General features: G+C 43.9%; 1 protein-coding gene across 1 annotated transcript; it reads right to left on the bottom strand.

The window, feature by feature from the left end:
* Positions 1-13877: 13877 nt before the first annotated feature.
* On the bottom strand, positions 13878-16841 carry LOC119295877 (3-ketoacyl-CoA synthase 2-like). Its single transcript, XM_037574315.1, has 2 exons — positions 16379-16841; positions 13878-14838 (listed from the first exon to the last, which is right to left on the bottom strand). Exons 1-2 carry the CDS (start codon positions 16643-16645, stop codon positions 14044-14046), a joined length of 1062 nt encoding a protein of 353 aa, XP_037430212.1. The 5' UTR covers positions 16646-16841; the 3' UTR covers positions 13878-14043.
* Between the last annotated feature and the right edge of the window lie 530 nt (positions 16842-17371).

Below are 17371 nucleotides of genomic sequence, written 5' to 3'. Positions count from 1 at the left end.
GAATGATATTATGAATTTTAAACAACTTGATCATGAGCATGTTGCCCAATCTTGGGAAAGAATGAAATTGATGATTCACAATTGCCCTACTCATGGTTTGAATTTATGGATGATCATACAAAAAAATTATGTCGGATTGAATTTTGCTTCGAGAAATCTTTTAGATTCGGCTGCGGGAGGCACTTTTATGGAAATCACCTTAGGAGAAGCTACTAAACTCCTTAATAACATTATGGCTAATTATTCTCAATGGCACACCGAAAGATCTACTTGTAAGAAAGTGCATGCTATAGAAGAAATTAATGTTTTGAGTGGAAAGATGGATGTACTTATGAAATTGTTTGCTACTAAGAGTGCTCCTATTGATCCCAATGATATGCCTTTGTCTACTTTGATTGAGAATAATAATGATTCTATGGATGTGAATTTTGTTGGTAGGAATAGTTTTGGTGACAATGCTTATAGAGGAAACTTTAATCCTAGACCGTTCCCAAGTAATTCCTCTAATAATTATGGAAATTCCTACAATAATTCTTATGGTAATTATAATAAGATGCCCTCTGATTTTGAGAATAGTGTTAATGAATTTATGATCTCTCAAAAGAATTTTAATGCCTTGCTTGAAGAAAAATTACTTAAAGTTGATGATTTGGCTAGGAACATTGATAGGCTTTCGCTTGATGTTGATTCTTTGAAACTTAGATCTACTCCTCCTAAGCATGATATCAATGAGTCTCTCAAATCCATGAGAATTTCCACTGATGAGTGCAATGAAAGAACCGCTAGATTGCGTGCTAAAAAAGATTGCTTTGTAAAAGCATGTTCTTCTAGTTTCCATGAAAATAATGATGAAGATCTAAAATTTATTGATGTGTCCCCTACTAAATCTTTGCTTTGCAATATGAATCTTAATAATGATGGGACTGGAGATGAGTCAACTTTAGTTAAAAGGCGTCCCAATGATTCGGAGTCTTTAGATCTTGATGCTAAATTTCGTAAAAGTGGGATTGGAGAGGTAAAGACTTTAAATAGCATTGAACCCACTATCTTGGATTTCAAGGAACTTAATTATGATAATTGTTCTTTAGTAGATTGTATTTCCTTGTTGCAATCCGTGTTGAATTCTCCTCATGGTTATAGTCAAAATAAAGCTTTTACCAAGCATATTGTTGATGCCTCGATGCAATCTTATGATGAAAAACTTAATTTGGAAGTTTTTTTACCTAGATTAAAATTAAAGATCATGAGTGTTATGCTTTGTGTTGTTTGGGTGCTAGTGTTTCCACGATTCCGAAAACTTTATGTGATATTCTTGGTTTCCATGATCTTGATGATTGCTCTTTAAATTTGCACCTTGCGGATTCCACCATTAAGAAACCTATGGGAAGGATCAATGATGTTCTTATTATTGCAAATAGGAACTATGTGCCCGTAGATTTTATCGTTCTTGATATAGATTGCAATCTTTCATGTCCTATTATTCTTGGTAGACCTTTTCTTAGAACGATTGGTGCAATTATTGATATGAAGGAAGGGAATATTAGATTGCAATTTCCATTAAGGAAAGGCATGGAGAACTTTCCAAGAAAGAAAGTTGAATTACCTTATGAATCTATCATGCGAGCTACTTATGAATTGAGTGCCAAAGATGGCACTACTTAGATCTATCCTCGCTTTTATGCCTAGCTTGGGGCGTTAAACAATAGCGCTAGTTGGGAGGCAACCCAATTTTATTTTAGTTTTTTTGTTTTTGCTTCTGTTTAGTAATAAATTTTTCATCTACCTTATGTTTAGATGTGTTTTCATGTTTTAATTAGTGTTTGTGCCAAGTAGAACCTATAGGATAACCTATGGTGATAGTTAATTTGATTCTGCTGAAAAACAGAAACTTTGCGCGCACGAAAATAATTTTAGTAATTCACAAAAATGTGCTTTTGCGTTTATTCTTTTTTAGTAGATCAATAGACAAATTTCCCAGGACTTACTATTTTGGTAGGATTTTGAGAGCTTCAGAAGTATTCGAGAGTTACAGATTCCTACAAACTGTTCTGTTTTTGACAGATTCTGTTTTTCATGTGTTGTTTGCTTATTTTGATGCATCTATGGCTAGTATGTAGGGGTATGAACCATAGAGAAGTTGGAATAACGTAGGTTTAACACCAATATAAATAAAGAATGAGTTCATTACAGTACATTATGTGGTGGTTTTGCTTTCTTGCACTAACGGAGCTTATGAGATTTCCTGTTGAGTTTTGTGTTGTGAAGTTTTCAAGTTTTGGGTAAAGATTTGATGGACTATGGAATAAGGAGTGGCAAGAGCCTAAGCTTGGGGATGCCAATGGCACCCCAAGATATTCAAGGATAACCAAAAGCCTAAGCTTGGGGATGCCCCTGAAGGCATCCCCTCTTTCGTCTTCATCTATCGGTAACTTTACTTGGAGCTATATTTTTATTCGCCACATCATATGTGTTTTCCATGGAGCGTCATGTATGATATGAGTCTTTGCTTTTTAGTTTACCACAATCATACTTGCTGTACACACCTTTTTGGAGAAACCCACATGATTTAGAATTTATTAGAATAATCTTTGTGCTTCACTTATATCTTTTGAGCTAGATAGTTTCGCTCTATGTGCTTCACTTATATTTTCTAGAGCACGGCGGTGGCTTAATTTTGAAGAAATTTTTGATCTCTCATGCTTCACTTATATTATTTTCAGAGTCTTTTAGAACATCATGGTATTTTCTATGGTTATGAATTTGGTCCTAGAATGATGAGCATCCAAGTTGGGTATAATAAAAACTATCATAGAGAGTGCATTAAACACTAGGATCAGTTTGATGCTTGATAATTGTTTTGAGATATAAAGGTGGTAATGTTAGAGTCATGCTAGTTGGGTAATTATGAAATTGAGAAATACTTGTGTTGAAGTTGGCAAGTCCCTTAGCATGCACATATGGTAAAAGTTGTCTGACAAATTTGTTGCATGGGGTGCTCTTTTAATTGTCTTCCTTATGAGTGGAGGTCGGGATCGCGCGATGGTTAACTCCTACCAACCCTTCCCCTAGGAGCATGCGTAGTAGTACTTTGCTTCGAGGGCAAATAGACTTTTGCAATAAGTATATGAGTTTTTTATAACTAATGTGAGTCCACGGACATATGCACACTCACCCTTCCACTTTGCTAGCCTCTATTATGCCGCGCAACCTTCGCCGGTATCATACATCCATTATTTACTTTCCTCAAAACATCCACCATACCTACCTATTATGGCATTTCCATAGCCATTCTGAGATATATTTCCATGCAACTCTCCACCGTTCCGTTTATTATGACACGTTCCATCATTGTCATATTGCTCATTGCATGATCATGTAGTTGACATCGTATTTGTGGCAAGGCCACCTTCATAATTTTTCATACATGTCACTCTTGATTCATTGCATATCCCGGTACACCGCCAGAGGCATATACATAGAGTCATATTTTGTTCTAAGTATTGAGTCGTAATTTTTGAGTTGTAAATCAATAAAAGTGTGATGATCTTCATTATTAGAGCATTATCCCAAGTGAGGAAAGGATGATGAAGACTATGATTCCCCCACAAGTGGGAATGAGACTTCGGACATTAAAAAAGAGAGGCCAAAGAGCCCACCAAATAAATAAATAAAAGAGCCAAAGACCCACCAAATAAAAAAATGAGAGAAAAGAGAGAAGGGACAATACTACTGTCTCTTTTCCACACTTGTGCTTCAAAATAGCACCATGATCTTCATGATAGAGAGTCTCCTATGTTGTCACTTTCTTATACTAGTGGGAATTTTTCGTTATAGAACTTGGCTTGTATATTCCAATGATGGGCTTCCTCAAAATGCCCTAGGTCTTTATGAGCAAGCAAGTTGGATGCACACCCACTTAGTTTCTTTTGTTGAGCTTTCATATATTTATAGCTCTAGTGCATCCGTTGCATGGCAATCCCTACTCACTCACATTGATATCTATTAATGGGCATCTCCATAGCCCGTTGATACGCCTAGTTGATGTGAGATTATCTTCTCCCTTTTTGTCTTCACAACCACCATATACCACATATAGTGCTATGTCCATGGCTTGCGCTCATGTATTGCGTAAGAGTTGAAAAAGTTGAAGCGCATTAAAAAGTATGAACCAATTGCTTGGCTGAAACCGGGGTTGTGCATGATGGGAGTATTTTGTGTAATAAAAATGAAGCATGGCCTAACTATATGATTTTGTAGGGATGAGCTTTCTTTGGCTATGCTATTTCGATAAGACATGCTTATTTGTTAGTATGCTTCAAGTATTACTATTTTTATGTTTTATAAGCTTTTATCTTGAATCATTTGTATCTGAACAATCATGCCACAATAAAGAAAATTACATTGAGAAATATGCTAGGTAGCATTCCACATCAAAAATTCTTTTTTTTATCATTTACCTACTCGGGGACGAGCAGGAATTAAGCTTGGGGATGCTTGATACGTCTCCAACGTATCTATAATTCATGAGAAACCATTGCTTTCCCATCTCTCTTACAAAGCTCACCTTCTTCATCATCATCTTCTTCTTCTTCACTTTGCTCTTCCTCACATGCATGCTTGGCCTTCAAAGCAAGACTGATCTTTGACGTTGAGTAACAATACATGGCAAGATGTTTTGTAGAATTTTCCTTGGATTCTACAAATAGCTAAAAAGTGGATATGATATGATCGGGAGTCATATCCTTGAATATGTGGTGTTGCCTTATGTCCACACCATTAATTGATGATACAGAGCAAGAGCATGGAGAAATTTGTCCACAAGAAATTGCTTGGTCAAGTTAAATCCATCTTGTATCTTGTCACAATCACAGGACTCGATGTCGGCGGAGAGAGTCATGAGACGCTCAAGGAGCTGCTTGGGGATTCACCTTTCTCCATACAAAAGTTTTGCAATTTACCTTTGACAATTTCATATTGAGCAAGCCGGAGAGTGGAGGTATAGGTCTTAGTCCTCACAATGCTCTCCCGTAATTCCTTGGCACTTGTGATGTGTATGTAAGGTCTCCTTTGCTTATCATTCATTCCTTTCCTTATGCACAAGATTGTGGTGTCGTTGAGATGCTTGTCATATGCTTCTCTTGGTGTGAGATTCTTCGGGTCAACGCGGTTGTAGCCATACTCCAAGATGTCCAACATCTCATCATTAGCGAACCTAAGATGATCCTGCATGCCAACTCTCCACAAAGCAAAATTGGCACTGTCATCAAGCAAAGGAGGTTTGCCCCCAGGATTATACTTTGGTTTCTCTACTTGTGGTCTTGCATAAAGCCATGGAACACCAGAGTGATTACTACTAGGAGGTTGTTGGCCCAAAGGAGGAGTAGGCGCAGCTGGCCTCGAAGCCACACCACCCAAATTGGTAAGTGGTGTGAGAATTGTGGATAGTGCGGCTAACCTCATTTAGACCAAGGCCTCAAGAGAAGCATCATGCTCCTCCTTTTGCTTAGCAAGGGCCCATTCCAAATCCTCAGAGGTGAAGGACTTGACTTTCGAAGAACCCAAATCTGTCTCCTTCGGATTTGCAACAAGGGGAGTCGCATCTGGGTTCATCTCACTCTAGGGCGGTTAAGCCACAAGGATAGAGCATGAGGCTCTCATACCAAATGAAAAGGATCGAGATGGACCCAGAGGGGATGAATAGGTATAATTACAAATTTTAATTCTTACTTAGCAATTTTAGGCTATAATGCGGAATATGAAGGTGAGCCTAACAATTGCAAACATGAAACAATGCTAAGAAAGGTGACCAAGTTCTACAAGTATATGAATAAGCAACCACAAAATAAGACAAGTAAAGACTAAGAGACAAGTAACCAAAAGCAGAGAGCTAGGGTTAGGAATAACCACAACTCTGACAGACGAGGATGTATGTCGATGTTCATGTTCTTGGAGGGAAGCTACGTCACCGTTTAGAGAGGTGGATGTTACCACGAAGGCTCACCCTATTCTATCTTTGAGATATCACCACGAAGGCGATTCTCAACCACTAGTGGTAGACCTTGAGGTGGTCTACAACCTTTACAAACTTTCTGGGGAAAATCACAATGGTTTGATTCCTCAGCGAAGAAGTCCTACCACCTAGGAGTCTCCAACCTCTAAGAGTAACAAGATCAAGGGAACCGCTCAAAACATGAATTCCTTTGGTTGAGAGGAGGGGAGATGGATGATCTATCTTTTGATCAACACTCAAGAATCCTCACAAATGCACTCGACATCTAGGATTTGGTGAGAGCAAGAGAGATTGAGAGAGAAAGGTGTTCTTGAAATCTTCTCACTATGTTGGTCAACCCTCACTCGAGGTGGGAGAAATATATATATAGTAGTAGTGTAAAAATGGTTGTTGGAGGTCACTTAAGCTGCTCAGTTGCCAAACGTCCGAAGGACACCGGACATCCGGACAAAAAAGAAGGACCAGACGTCCGACTAGAGTCAGTCGTCTGGCCACTGGAGAGTGGAGTGGGTCAGAGCAGAAGCAGAGAGAGCTGGGAACACAGCGTGTGGACGAGCGGAGAATGTTGGTCGTCCGATGCATGGTTGTCCGGAGAGGACTGGACATCCGTCATTTTGGCTCTGGAGGCGAGGCGTCGGATTTCCGGTCACCCAAGGACGCCCGGAAGCCGGTCGTCTGGAAAGACCAGAAATCTGTGGATTTCTTACTGGTATTGTGGCACCGGATTTTCGAAGAGCATCTGTCAGCCAGAGGACAGTGACGCGCCGGTCGTTCGGAAACCTCTGGACGTCCGGACAAGGCAGAGGCCAACATCACAGCCAAGGTGAAAACTCCGCCAAAAGGTTTTCCTAGATTTTGAGCAATTCTTTTGCGAGAACCTGTGATCCCCTCTTAATAGTGCGAGATCCCCATACTCAAGAGTAAACCGAAAAGAGCTAGAGCTTTTTGACTTGTTTCTCCGTACTTTGAGCATCTGGAATATGTCAGTCATTATCCGCCCAATAATTTTTTGGGAACTAAACCTGAGATGCACTTGACAGAGATGATTAGTTATATATGTATGTTGTCAAGAATATCAAAACATGCTTAAGGGCATGATTGCACTTTCAGCATTCCACATCAAAAATTATCTTTTTTATCATTTACCTACTCCAGGACGAGCGGGGATTAAGCTTGGGGTTGCTGTTACGTCTCCATCGTATCTACAATTTTTTATTGTTTCATGCCAATATTCGACAACTTTTATATATTTTTGGCAATATTTTATATTATTTTTGGCACTAACATATTGATCCAGTGCCAAGTGCCAGTTACTGTTTGTTGCATGTTTTTTGTTTCGCAGAATATCCATATCAAACGAAGTCCAAACGCGATAAAAATTTACGAAGATTTATTTTGGAATATATGTGATTTTTTGGAAGAAGAATCAACGCAAGGCGGTGTTTGAGGTGGCCACAAGCCACCAGGGCGCGCCCAAGGCGGTGGTCGCTCCCTGGTGGCTTGTGAGCACCTCCTAAGTCAGTTGCCCCCTTCTTTTGACGCAAGAAAGATAACATCCGGAAAAAATCATGTTAAAATTTTAGACCAATCAGGGTTATGGATCTTCGAGAATTTAAGAAACGGTTTTCGGCCAGAAAACAGGAAGGCGAAACAGAAGAGAACAAAGAGAGAGATCCAATCTTGGAGGGGCTCCAGCCCCTCCGCTACCATGGCGGCCATGGACAAGAGGGGGAACTCTCCTCCCATCTAGGGGGAGACAAAGGAAGAAGAAGGAGGGGGCTCTCTCTCCCCCTCTCTCCTGGTGGCGCCGGAATGCCGTTGGAGCAATCATCATGACGGTAATCTACACCAAAAACTTCGCAGCCGTCATCACCAACTCTCTATAGCGCCCAAGAAGTGAGTCTATCCCAATCACGTGATAAATTCATAATTGGGGCACAACCGCATTTCGAGAGTATAGCAAAGGTGCATATCATTACAACTTACCATGTACTAAATAGATGAGAATACAAGAAAGAGGCTTACACTCGCCACAAGCTACAACATGAATACAACAGTTCATCAATACATAGCAATCATCATAGAAGAGCAGGATCCGACTACGGATGACATCAAACAAAAAAGAAGAACGACATCCACCCTGCTAATCCCAGGATCCCGAACCGGAACCTATCCCTAGATCAAAGAAGGAGAAGCAGAAGAACTCCACAACAAGCAAGCATCACTCTCATGTCAGATCATCGCATTACCTTACCTGCACCTGTTGTTTTAGTAATCTACGAGCCACGAGGACTCAGTAATCCCACTACCATGGGTATCAAGACTAACAAAGCTTAATGGGTATGGAATGGTTAGGTGGTGAGGTTGCAGCAAGCACTAAGCATTTGTATGGTGGATAACTTACAAGTGCAAGAATAAGAATGCATAACGGTCGCAATCTAGTAATGATCAAGAAGTGATTCTGAACTACTTATGAGGCAAACTTAACCTCATCGTGTTCTCTTCCCGGACCCATTCGAAAAGAGACGGTCACGGTTACGCACGCGGTTAGTGTATTTTAATTCGGGTTTAGTGTCAAGTTCTCTACAACCGGATATTATAAATTTCCAATCTTCCACATAACTGCGGGCACAGCTCTCAAAAAGATTAAACCATGCAGGGGTGCTCCAAGTGGTCCATTATAAATTCCACTCACATCTGATGGAACATCCTCACACCATGAAGAACACGATGCTTACAATAAGGAATTCTGGTGGACCTACCTCTTGACAAAGGTAAAAACTAATCCAGCAAGACCTCCCGACATGTCTACGATCCTGATAGGAGCCGCCTATCTCATTCTCAGGACACACCGCATGGACACTATGTACGATAGCCAAAAACCCGAGTTTCCCTAGGTGGCACCGCAAGTGGCTCTAGTTTGGACCAACAATCATGAGCAGCACTAGCCCGGGGTTGTTGATTAATTATCCTCGGGGTCCGAAAAGTCCCTATGCAAATTTTAGTTGTTATTAGGCAAATGGTAAAACCAAAGTTGGCCCTTGCTGGAGGAGTTTTAGCCTAAGCGAATGGTCAGGGGGTCCCCATATACCCACATGTGTTAGGAGCGCTCGTCAAGGGACATAATACTGGTATGACGGAAACTAGGGCGGCAAGAGTGGAACAAAAAATGAAGCAAAAGGCTAAGCCTTCCACCCTTTACCAAGTATATAGATGCATTAATTCAATAAGAGATATTGTGATATCCCATATATCCATGTCCCAACATGGAACAACCGGCAACTGCACCTTCAACTAGCAACGCTATAAGAAGGGCTGAGCAAGTGGTAACATAGACAAACAATGGATTGCTATGAGGGTGCAAAGGTTAAAAGGTTAGAGGTTGTTCCATGGCAATTTGGGAGGCTTGACAAACAAGTGGTAGGTAGCGTGACATAGCAATAGTATCGAGACAACTAGCAAAGCAAAGATAGTAGTGATATCCAAGGTAATGTTCATCTTGCCTGAAATCCCGCTAGGAAGAAGACCGAATCCATGAAGTAGACAAACCAACGTAGACGAACGAATCCTCAAAATTGCAACGTTACCGAAAATATCAAGAAGAAGTAACACCGGAAAGAAGCAAACAACATGGTAAACCAACAAGCATAGTCATGGCATGATGCACAATCAAGTATGATGCATGTCCGTTTTAATGAGTCATGGCATGGCAAAGTGCAAGAAACAATACTACAAATTAAGTGGAGCTCAATATGCAATGAGTTGCATATTGATGAAACACCACATTCGAATTATTTAGTTTGCTCTCGTTTATGAACAAGACAAGATTAAATGTTAGTTTAACATGACAAGAGGTGAAGCATAATTAATCTACCTAGCTAGGCAAGTTTAAATGAGGCCAAAAACAACAAACAACAATTCCAGAAAATCCCCATGTGCATATCCCCAATTTGCTATTGTTCTGCCCTATACACAACTTTAGAGTTGTTAAACATGCAAGGTAATGCCACCATGTTAATATATGCATTTTTCTACACATTTACATATAAAGTTTATTTAATTTGGAGCTATGGTTATTTAGTTAAGAAATAAATCATTTTAACATGTCATTTATGCAAATTAAATGCAAATAGACATTTAAACATTTTTAACAGGGGTGAAAGTTGCATATTTGAAACTAATGAAATTCTAAACATTTTACATATATAGTTTTTTTAATTCCGATGCACGGTTTGTGAGACATGATATGCATGAACATGGAGGGTTTTTCTGCAATTCTGCCAACTCTGGATAATTAGCTAAAACGTCCAGAATGGAAAAAAAAGATGCGGGCCAAATCTGGTTAGCCCAATAGTGCACAGCAGGGGTTTGAGCGGCTGCTAACCACTGGGCCTTGGCACGGCGCGGCCCACGTGCGGTGGCTGAGCGAGGAGGCGGGGCGGGCGAGTATTGGGCCTTGGCACTTGTCCATGCGGGCGCCGGATCAAGTCAACGAGCGGCGAGCTTGAGGGAGTCAATCGAGCTCCTCTGCTCAATCAGAGCGAGTAGAGGTCATCGGCGGCTGCTAGGACTTGGCGAAGGGTGGTGCCATAGGCAGCGGCGGCGGACCAAGGCGAACCATGGGCATGGCACCGCGCAGGAGGGGGTGGGGAGTCCGACCAGGACGAGATCTGGCGAGGGGACGACGGGGAACGGCGGAACAAGGCGACGCCGAGCGGATCTGGGCGCGAGGCGGCGGTGTCTTGGGCTCCTGGTGAGGGGCTGTGGAGCTTCGGGGCAGCCATGGTGGTCTCCTGGTACAGAGAAAAGAGAGAGAGGGGTGAGGGAAGAACCTGAGACAAGAGCAGAGGGGACACGAAATAGAGATGGAGAGGCAGGGGCTTGCCTAGTGCTCGCTGGAGATTGAAGCAACGGGGATGAGCTGCTCGTGATCCCCTCGGGATCGAGCAGAGGAGGTGGCCTCGGCGCCTGCGGGCATAGGGACGAGGAGGCGGGCACACGCGATGGAGCTCGAACATGCTGGAGATCAGCCGGAGGTGGGGTTGGTGTCGTGACACGGGCATGAGGCGGAGCGGGGCTGGTTCAGTGAACAAGGTGGCGGCGGATTTGGATGGGAGGATCTCGAGGATAGAGGGAGGCTGTCGACTGTCTCGGTTGGTCGGGGAAGGATCCCGAGGAAGGTGGAGACCGGGCGGAGGCGCGAGGAGGGGGAATAGGTTTAGGCTAGGTTTTGGTACAGGGGTGGACTATATATATGGAAAGGGGGAGTTTGGATCATCCGATCAAATTCAGACCGTTGAGACAAATAGGCTAGGGAAGTCCGAGTAAGAAACCGAAGATATTTTGGGGATGTTTGGAGCCGGACCCATCGGTAACGACAACCCGGTTCGGGTTCGGGTAAGTTTCAGACGCACACGCAAGGGGGTCTTAGAGAAGTCGGCAAAGACAAAGGGGCCTGACAAAAGGTCAACAGAGATAGAGAGAGAAGTGGCAACTACGAACGACTATGAGTTTTATGAAAATATGCATATGCAATGCACATGATGACATGATGAAATGCAACAAACAAAATAAAACTCACGGCAACAAAGAAAACATGGAAGGCGTATGGAGCATCGCTCTCGGGTTGTCACACTCTCCCCCTCTATGTAGCGGTGTAAGCCTCTTCTCCCCTCTGTAATCTCTACCTAAACATGGTGCTTAATGCTATATAATATTATCCAATGGTGTATGGCCATCCTATGATATTTGAGTAGATTCGTTTTGTCCTATGGGTTGATTGATGATCATGATTGGTTTGAGTTGTATATTTTATTTTGGTGTTGTCCTGTGGTTCCCTCAGTGTCGCGCAAGCGTGTGGGATTACCGCTATAGGGTGTTGCAATACATTCATGATTCTTTGATGGTGGGTGGTTAGACTGACAGAAGCTTATTCCTGCGTAAGGGGGTTGTTGTGTATGAGAGTAAAGAGAACTTGATACTTAATGCTATGGTTGGTTTTTACCTTAATGATCTTTGGTAGTTGCGGATTCTTGCTAGAGTTCCAATCATAAGTACATACGATCCAAGTAGAGAAAGTATGTTAGCTCATGCCTCTCCCTCATATAAAATTGCAATAATGATTACCGGTCTAGTTATCGATTGTCTAGGGACAAATAACTTTCTTGTGTTAGAAAAGCTATCTACTAAACAATTAACTTTTATTATCTCGCAAAGTACTCCTAGTTTTATTCTTGCAAAGTATTTCTAGCATCACACCTACAAAATAGTTTCATACTTGTTCTAGTTAAAGCAAACATTAAGTGTGCATAGAGTTGTATCGGTGGTCGATAGAATTTGAATGGAATATAAATTCTACGTTTAGCTCCTCATTGGGTTTGGCACTCTTATTTATTGAAAAAGCAACAATTGATCCCCTATACTTGTGGCTTATCAGTCTCAATGAGTGTTTTCACACGGTCCCACTGAAGTGTGCATAAGGGTGTGTAACGGTTGGACTTTTTGTGATGGCTATATATACCCCGCACTCATCCACTAACTCTCAGAGAGCCACCCGTTCAGAGCTTACACTTCTCATATCTATTTTCTGAGAGAGAACCACATATTCTTGTGTTGAGATCAAAGGTGGAAGTCCACCCCAACCATAGAACTTTGATCTCTAGCCTCCCCAATTTGCTTTCCACTCAAATCGCTTTTGAGTGTTGAGGAGACTATCTTTTGAAGCACAAGAGTAAGGAGTTCATCATCAACAACATCTATTGCCTTTTGGAGAGTAGTGTCACCTTGATTAGTTAGATGTCACTTGGGAGCCTCCAATGCTTGTAGAGTGAACCAAGGAGTTTGTAAGGGCAAAGAGATTGCCTACTTCATGAAGATACCCCGAGTGAGGCTAGTCCTTTGTGGGCATGTCATGATGACATAGACAAGGTTGCTTCTTTGTGCACCCTTCATGGGTGTAGCCCTTCATGGACTCGTGCAGCCGTTATCCCTCTAGGGATTGAAGTCTCCATCAACGTGGATGTATGATAGAAACACCTATCAGAACCACGGGAAAAAAATTGTGTCACCCTTTGTTTGCAAAATCTCCTCTCTACTCCTTACATTCTTGCACTTGCATGGCATCTACTTACCGCTGCCCATACTCTAGATATCCATGTGTAGGATTTATTGCTCGCTATCTAACTTGTACTAATATCTGCCTAAGTTTCAAGAGAACTAAGAATTGCACATTTTTCCTTGTAAGTGCCTACCCCCCCCCTCTAGAGCTATCCTTTTGATCCCACACTTGCCGATGGGATAGTGGCCACCGATGTCTCACCACGAGAAACTGCTGAGCCAGACAAAAAATCCACGGTTACCGCTTGACAAGCCTAGCCATGGCACCGGGATGGTGACTCTGGCCCAAACCTAGACCTTGGCAGGGGCGGCACCAGAATGCACTCCTCGTCCATGGCAGGACGAGATAGCCCCGGACCACCTGGACTCATCCACCCCACCCAAGGCCAACAAGAAGACTAGCGGCACCAGCGGACCAGCACCCTCGATAGCGGCACATCCAACAAGGGTTGTAGAAGCCCGAGGGGAACCAGGGTGACTGAAGAAGATGACCCCGCCGCCGCCAGTAGCCCATGGCCTTTGCCCGGCGACTCCGGCCGGCGGCGGCCAGGAAGGACGGAGTGGGGGGTCCTTGGGATGGAGGCGGAGGCACCTCCCATGTCGTCCCAGGCGTGCGACACAGAGGCCTCGGTGGGGTTCACTGAATATAGATATCGTATGTAATTTGACTTATCTTCAATACATTTTTTTTCTCATTTATATTTAATTTAAGCACAATTATATTCTAACAAACTGAGGCACCCAGCTAAAGTAGCAAAAATACACCAACTAAAGTATCATATCAATTCAGCTAGCTCAAACCATCGATTAACGTGATGTTAAATCATAATGATACAAATAATTCAATAGATAACTTTGAAGTTGGAAAGAAGATTTGTTTTCTAGAAAACCCTGCGTACTCGACCTTGATGAGCCTATCATGGCGATGAAACGACGCTCTCCACCTTGGGCACCTCAACTGGGAACCGGTGGATCTCCTCAATCCATGGGTTGTTACGGGCTTCCTTTGACGGGTGAATGTCCTTGAGCGCGCGCCACACCGCGTTGTTACACTTGAACCCTGACCCGAAGGCGATCTGCCATGCACGGTGCCCGCATCGGACGCGTCCCTTGGCCTCCGTGTATGCAAGCTCGTACCTGAGCAGGCTGCTCGACGTGTTCCCCCACCGGTTTAATGTCATCTTCGTAGGGTCCATGTGCCAGTCACTGAGCTCCAGGTTCTTCTCGATGGTGTCCAGCACCGCCCTGCCGCCAGCATGGATGCAGAAGTGCTCGAAGTCCATCTTGAAGTCCGGAATGTAGAGCTTCATCTTGAGACTAAAGATCTTCTTGCCGATGAGAGATATGAGGAAAAGGATCTGCTCGGACATGGGGAGAACGAGGGGGCCGAGCGTGGTGATGTTGGTCTTGAGGGCCGAGCCGGCGATGGCCATGAGGTCATTGGAGAGCGCGACACCGACCAGGCTAGCCTTATCCTCCTCCTGGAACATGCAGCGGTAGGCGTGGTCGTCGGCGCCGTGGTGCGTGCGCACGGTGTGCACGAGCTGGTATTTCGAGCAGCGCTTGTCGGCGGCGCGGTTGCTGAGGAGGATTGCCGCATCGCCTATGCGGAAGAGGCAGTTGGACATGAGCATGGAGCAGTCGTTGCCCCAGTACCAGTTGATCATGATGCTCTCCATGCTCACCACCAGCGCGTACGAGTTCCGGTGGACCTGCATGCATCCATTACAACATGGCAACTCCAATGAGAAGCAAATTAATCTGTCAACCAAATAAACACATGACTCCTACTGGCTAGCTGCCCTCACTAGTAGACGTCTGCCTGTGCATCCGTATTCTCGACGAACCTACTGCCTAGCTGCCCTCATCAATATTATGACAAGTGGTGATCAGCTAGCTCGTCGATGGATCGATAGATCCCTGCACACGTCAACGGTCTACCTATAGACTTTACTAGGTGCTTGAACCACTCAAAGATGGGAAACACTCGCTACCTGGACCATTTCAGAGTAAGTACAAGCAAATGAAATAGAAACACTCCCTCTCGAGCTGGTATACCAACAGGTTTTCAATCAGTACACCTGCATACGTCACGTACGAGTGCTATTGGAGCAGTGGTCGAGTGTTAATTAATGGGATGTTATCGTCTTAACAACTAGTATGCCGCGAACTAACCTGTGGCTGGATGGTTAGAGGGACTGTAGTATCCCCAGCCCACCAGGGTTCAAATTTTGGTGCTCACATTTATTCCTGAATTTATTTTAGAACTTCCGGCGAAACGCATTTAATGGGAGGAGTACTTTGTATGGTTTCTGTGAACACTTAATAAGTCTTTTTAAAAAAACAAATAATACTACCTAACAACCAACTAGAATTATTAATGTTCCAGGATAATATCGAACTCCTCCATAGATGTTGTAATCCAACACGTATAGCAGCAGCGAATGTTGACAATGACAGCATCGGTATATAGGTCAGAAAAAGTTCTACTAAAAAACTACGTACATGAAAAGTCAAACCAACTCAAACTCTACTCTCCCTTCCCAACCGCTCACTAGTTTCGATCAACGCCGTCCATCCACCCAACCATCGGCTGACGTGCGAGCACGCACCCGCAGGTGGTCGCTGAACCCACTCGAACCCACCGCAAAATTAACACTACGCTACGTACTCGAGGAGTGGTATAAAAAAAATTACCTGGAGCAGCTGCTTGGCCAGGTCGATGGAGATGAGCCCGGCGCTGCATCCCATGTCGCCGAGGTTGTAGCTAGCGACGTTATCGCGGAGCTTATAGCATCTATATGAGCAACAGGTGTTGCCTAGATGGTGGCTTGAGACTCACAGATGTATTACTTTGTATGGTCTTTGTGAATAAGTAATAAGTCTTTTTTCAAAAGAAACAAATAATACTACCTAACAACCAACTAGAAGTATTAATGTTCCAGGATAATATCGAACTCCTCCGTAGATGTTGTAATCCAGCACGTATAGCAGTAGCGAATGTTCACAATGACAGCATCGGTATATAGGTCAGAAAAAGTTCTACTAGAAAACTACGTACATGAAAAGTCAAACCAAGTCAAAGTTTACTCTCCCTTCTCAACCGCTCACTGGTTTCGATCAACACCGTCCATCTACCCAACCATCGGCTGACGTGTGAGCACGCACCCGCAGGTGGTCACTGAATCCAGTCGAACCCACCACGAAACTAACACGACGCTGCGTACTCAAGGAGTGGTATAAAAAATTTACCTGGAGTAGCTGCTTGGCCAGGTTGATGGAGATGAGCCCGGCGCTGCATCCCATGCTGCCGAGGTTGTAGCTAGCGACGTTACCGCGGAGCTTATAGTGGTTGATGACCATGGTGGAGAGTGACAGCGTCGGGTTGAAGAGGCTGCAGTTGACGACCACGACGCCGATGTCCCTGGCCCTCACCCCTGTCTTGGCGAGCAGGTTGTCGATGGCGCCAAACATAACAGCCTCCGCCTCCTGCCGCGCCTCTTGGGCGGCGGCGCTCATGGTGGCGTACACGTAGCACTGTGGGACACGGCCGGGCCGGCTAGTTTGCGTGTGTGCGTGGTGGCTGCCGCGGTTGGTCGGGGTTGGGAAGTGTTTGTCCGTGATGGATGGGAGGTGGAATCAGAAGCAATAACAGGGGTTGCGGTAAGTGGGAGGTGGGTGCAACCACCGGAGCTACCATTAAGACGGAGGTGGAGGGAGCACAGCGCAGCCAGCAGGGGAGGCAGAAGGGAAGGAAGCGCGGGCGAGGATCGGTTTCGAGTTATTAATGTGAGACGCACGTGCGGAAGGCAAGTTGGGCGCCTCGGCATGGCGGTCGCGTCGTGCTCGTGCAGGTGTGGGTCTCGGTCGGTCGGGGTTGTGTAAATATGGTTGGGATTTTTTGTAGGATATATACTTTATATAGGAGAAATATAAATGTGGTTGGGTTGGTGTTGGGCTACAGACAAAGACGGAATCAGACACGTACTGCTTCCTACTACCTTCACACGTGAGTTCCTTTTGGTGCGCGGGGGTCTCTTTTCTTCATTATTATGACACCATGTGCTTCGTATATCGTTGACCTAGGATCTAAGCTCAGGGATGCCACTTTTGATCGCATAGAGCCTATCGATTCAGAGAAATGCCCAGAGTTATAAATAATCTAAGGGCTCCTTTTATTCAAACGAACTTTATAGGATTTCTGAAGGATTGAAGATTCATAAGATTGGATTTCATAGGAATTTT

Source organism: Triticum dicoccoides, chromosome 4B (assembly GCF_002162155.2).
Source record: "Triticum dicoccoides isolate Atlit2015 ecotype Zavitan chromosome 4B, WEW_v2.0, whole genome shotgun sequence".
NCBI classification, from domain to species: Eukaryota; Viridiplantae; Streptophyta; class Magnoliopsida; order Poales; family Poaceae; genus Triticum; species Triticum dicoccoides.
The sequence above is the reverse complement of the archived record's forward strand: the minus strand, read 5'-3'. Positions and strand labels throughout refer to the sequence as shown.

Excerpts from the sequence above, each read along its gene's own strand:
- LOC119295877 (XM_037574315.1), bottom strand. The coding sequence starts at position 16,645 with ATGAGCGCCGCCGCCCAAGAGGCGCGGCAGGAGGCGGAGGCTGTTATG. Across the intron at positions 14,839-16,378 it reads TGGCCAAGCAGCTACTCCAG|GTCCACCGGAACTCGTACGC; the intron begins GTAAATTTTTTA and ends GGATGCATGCAG.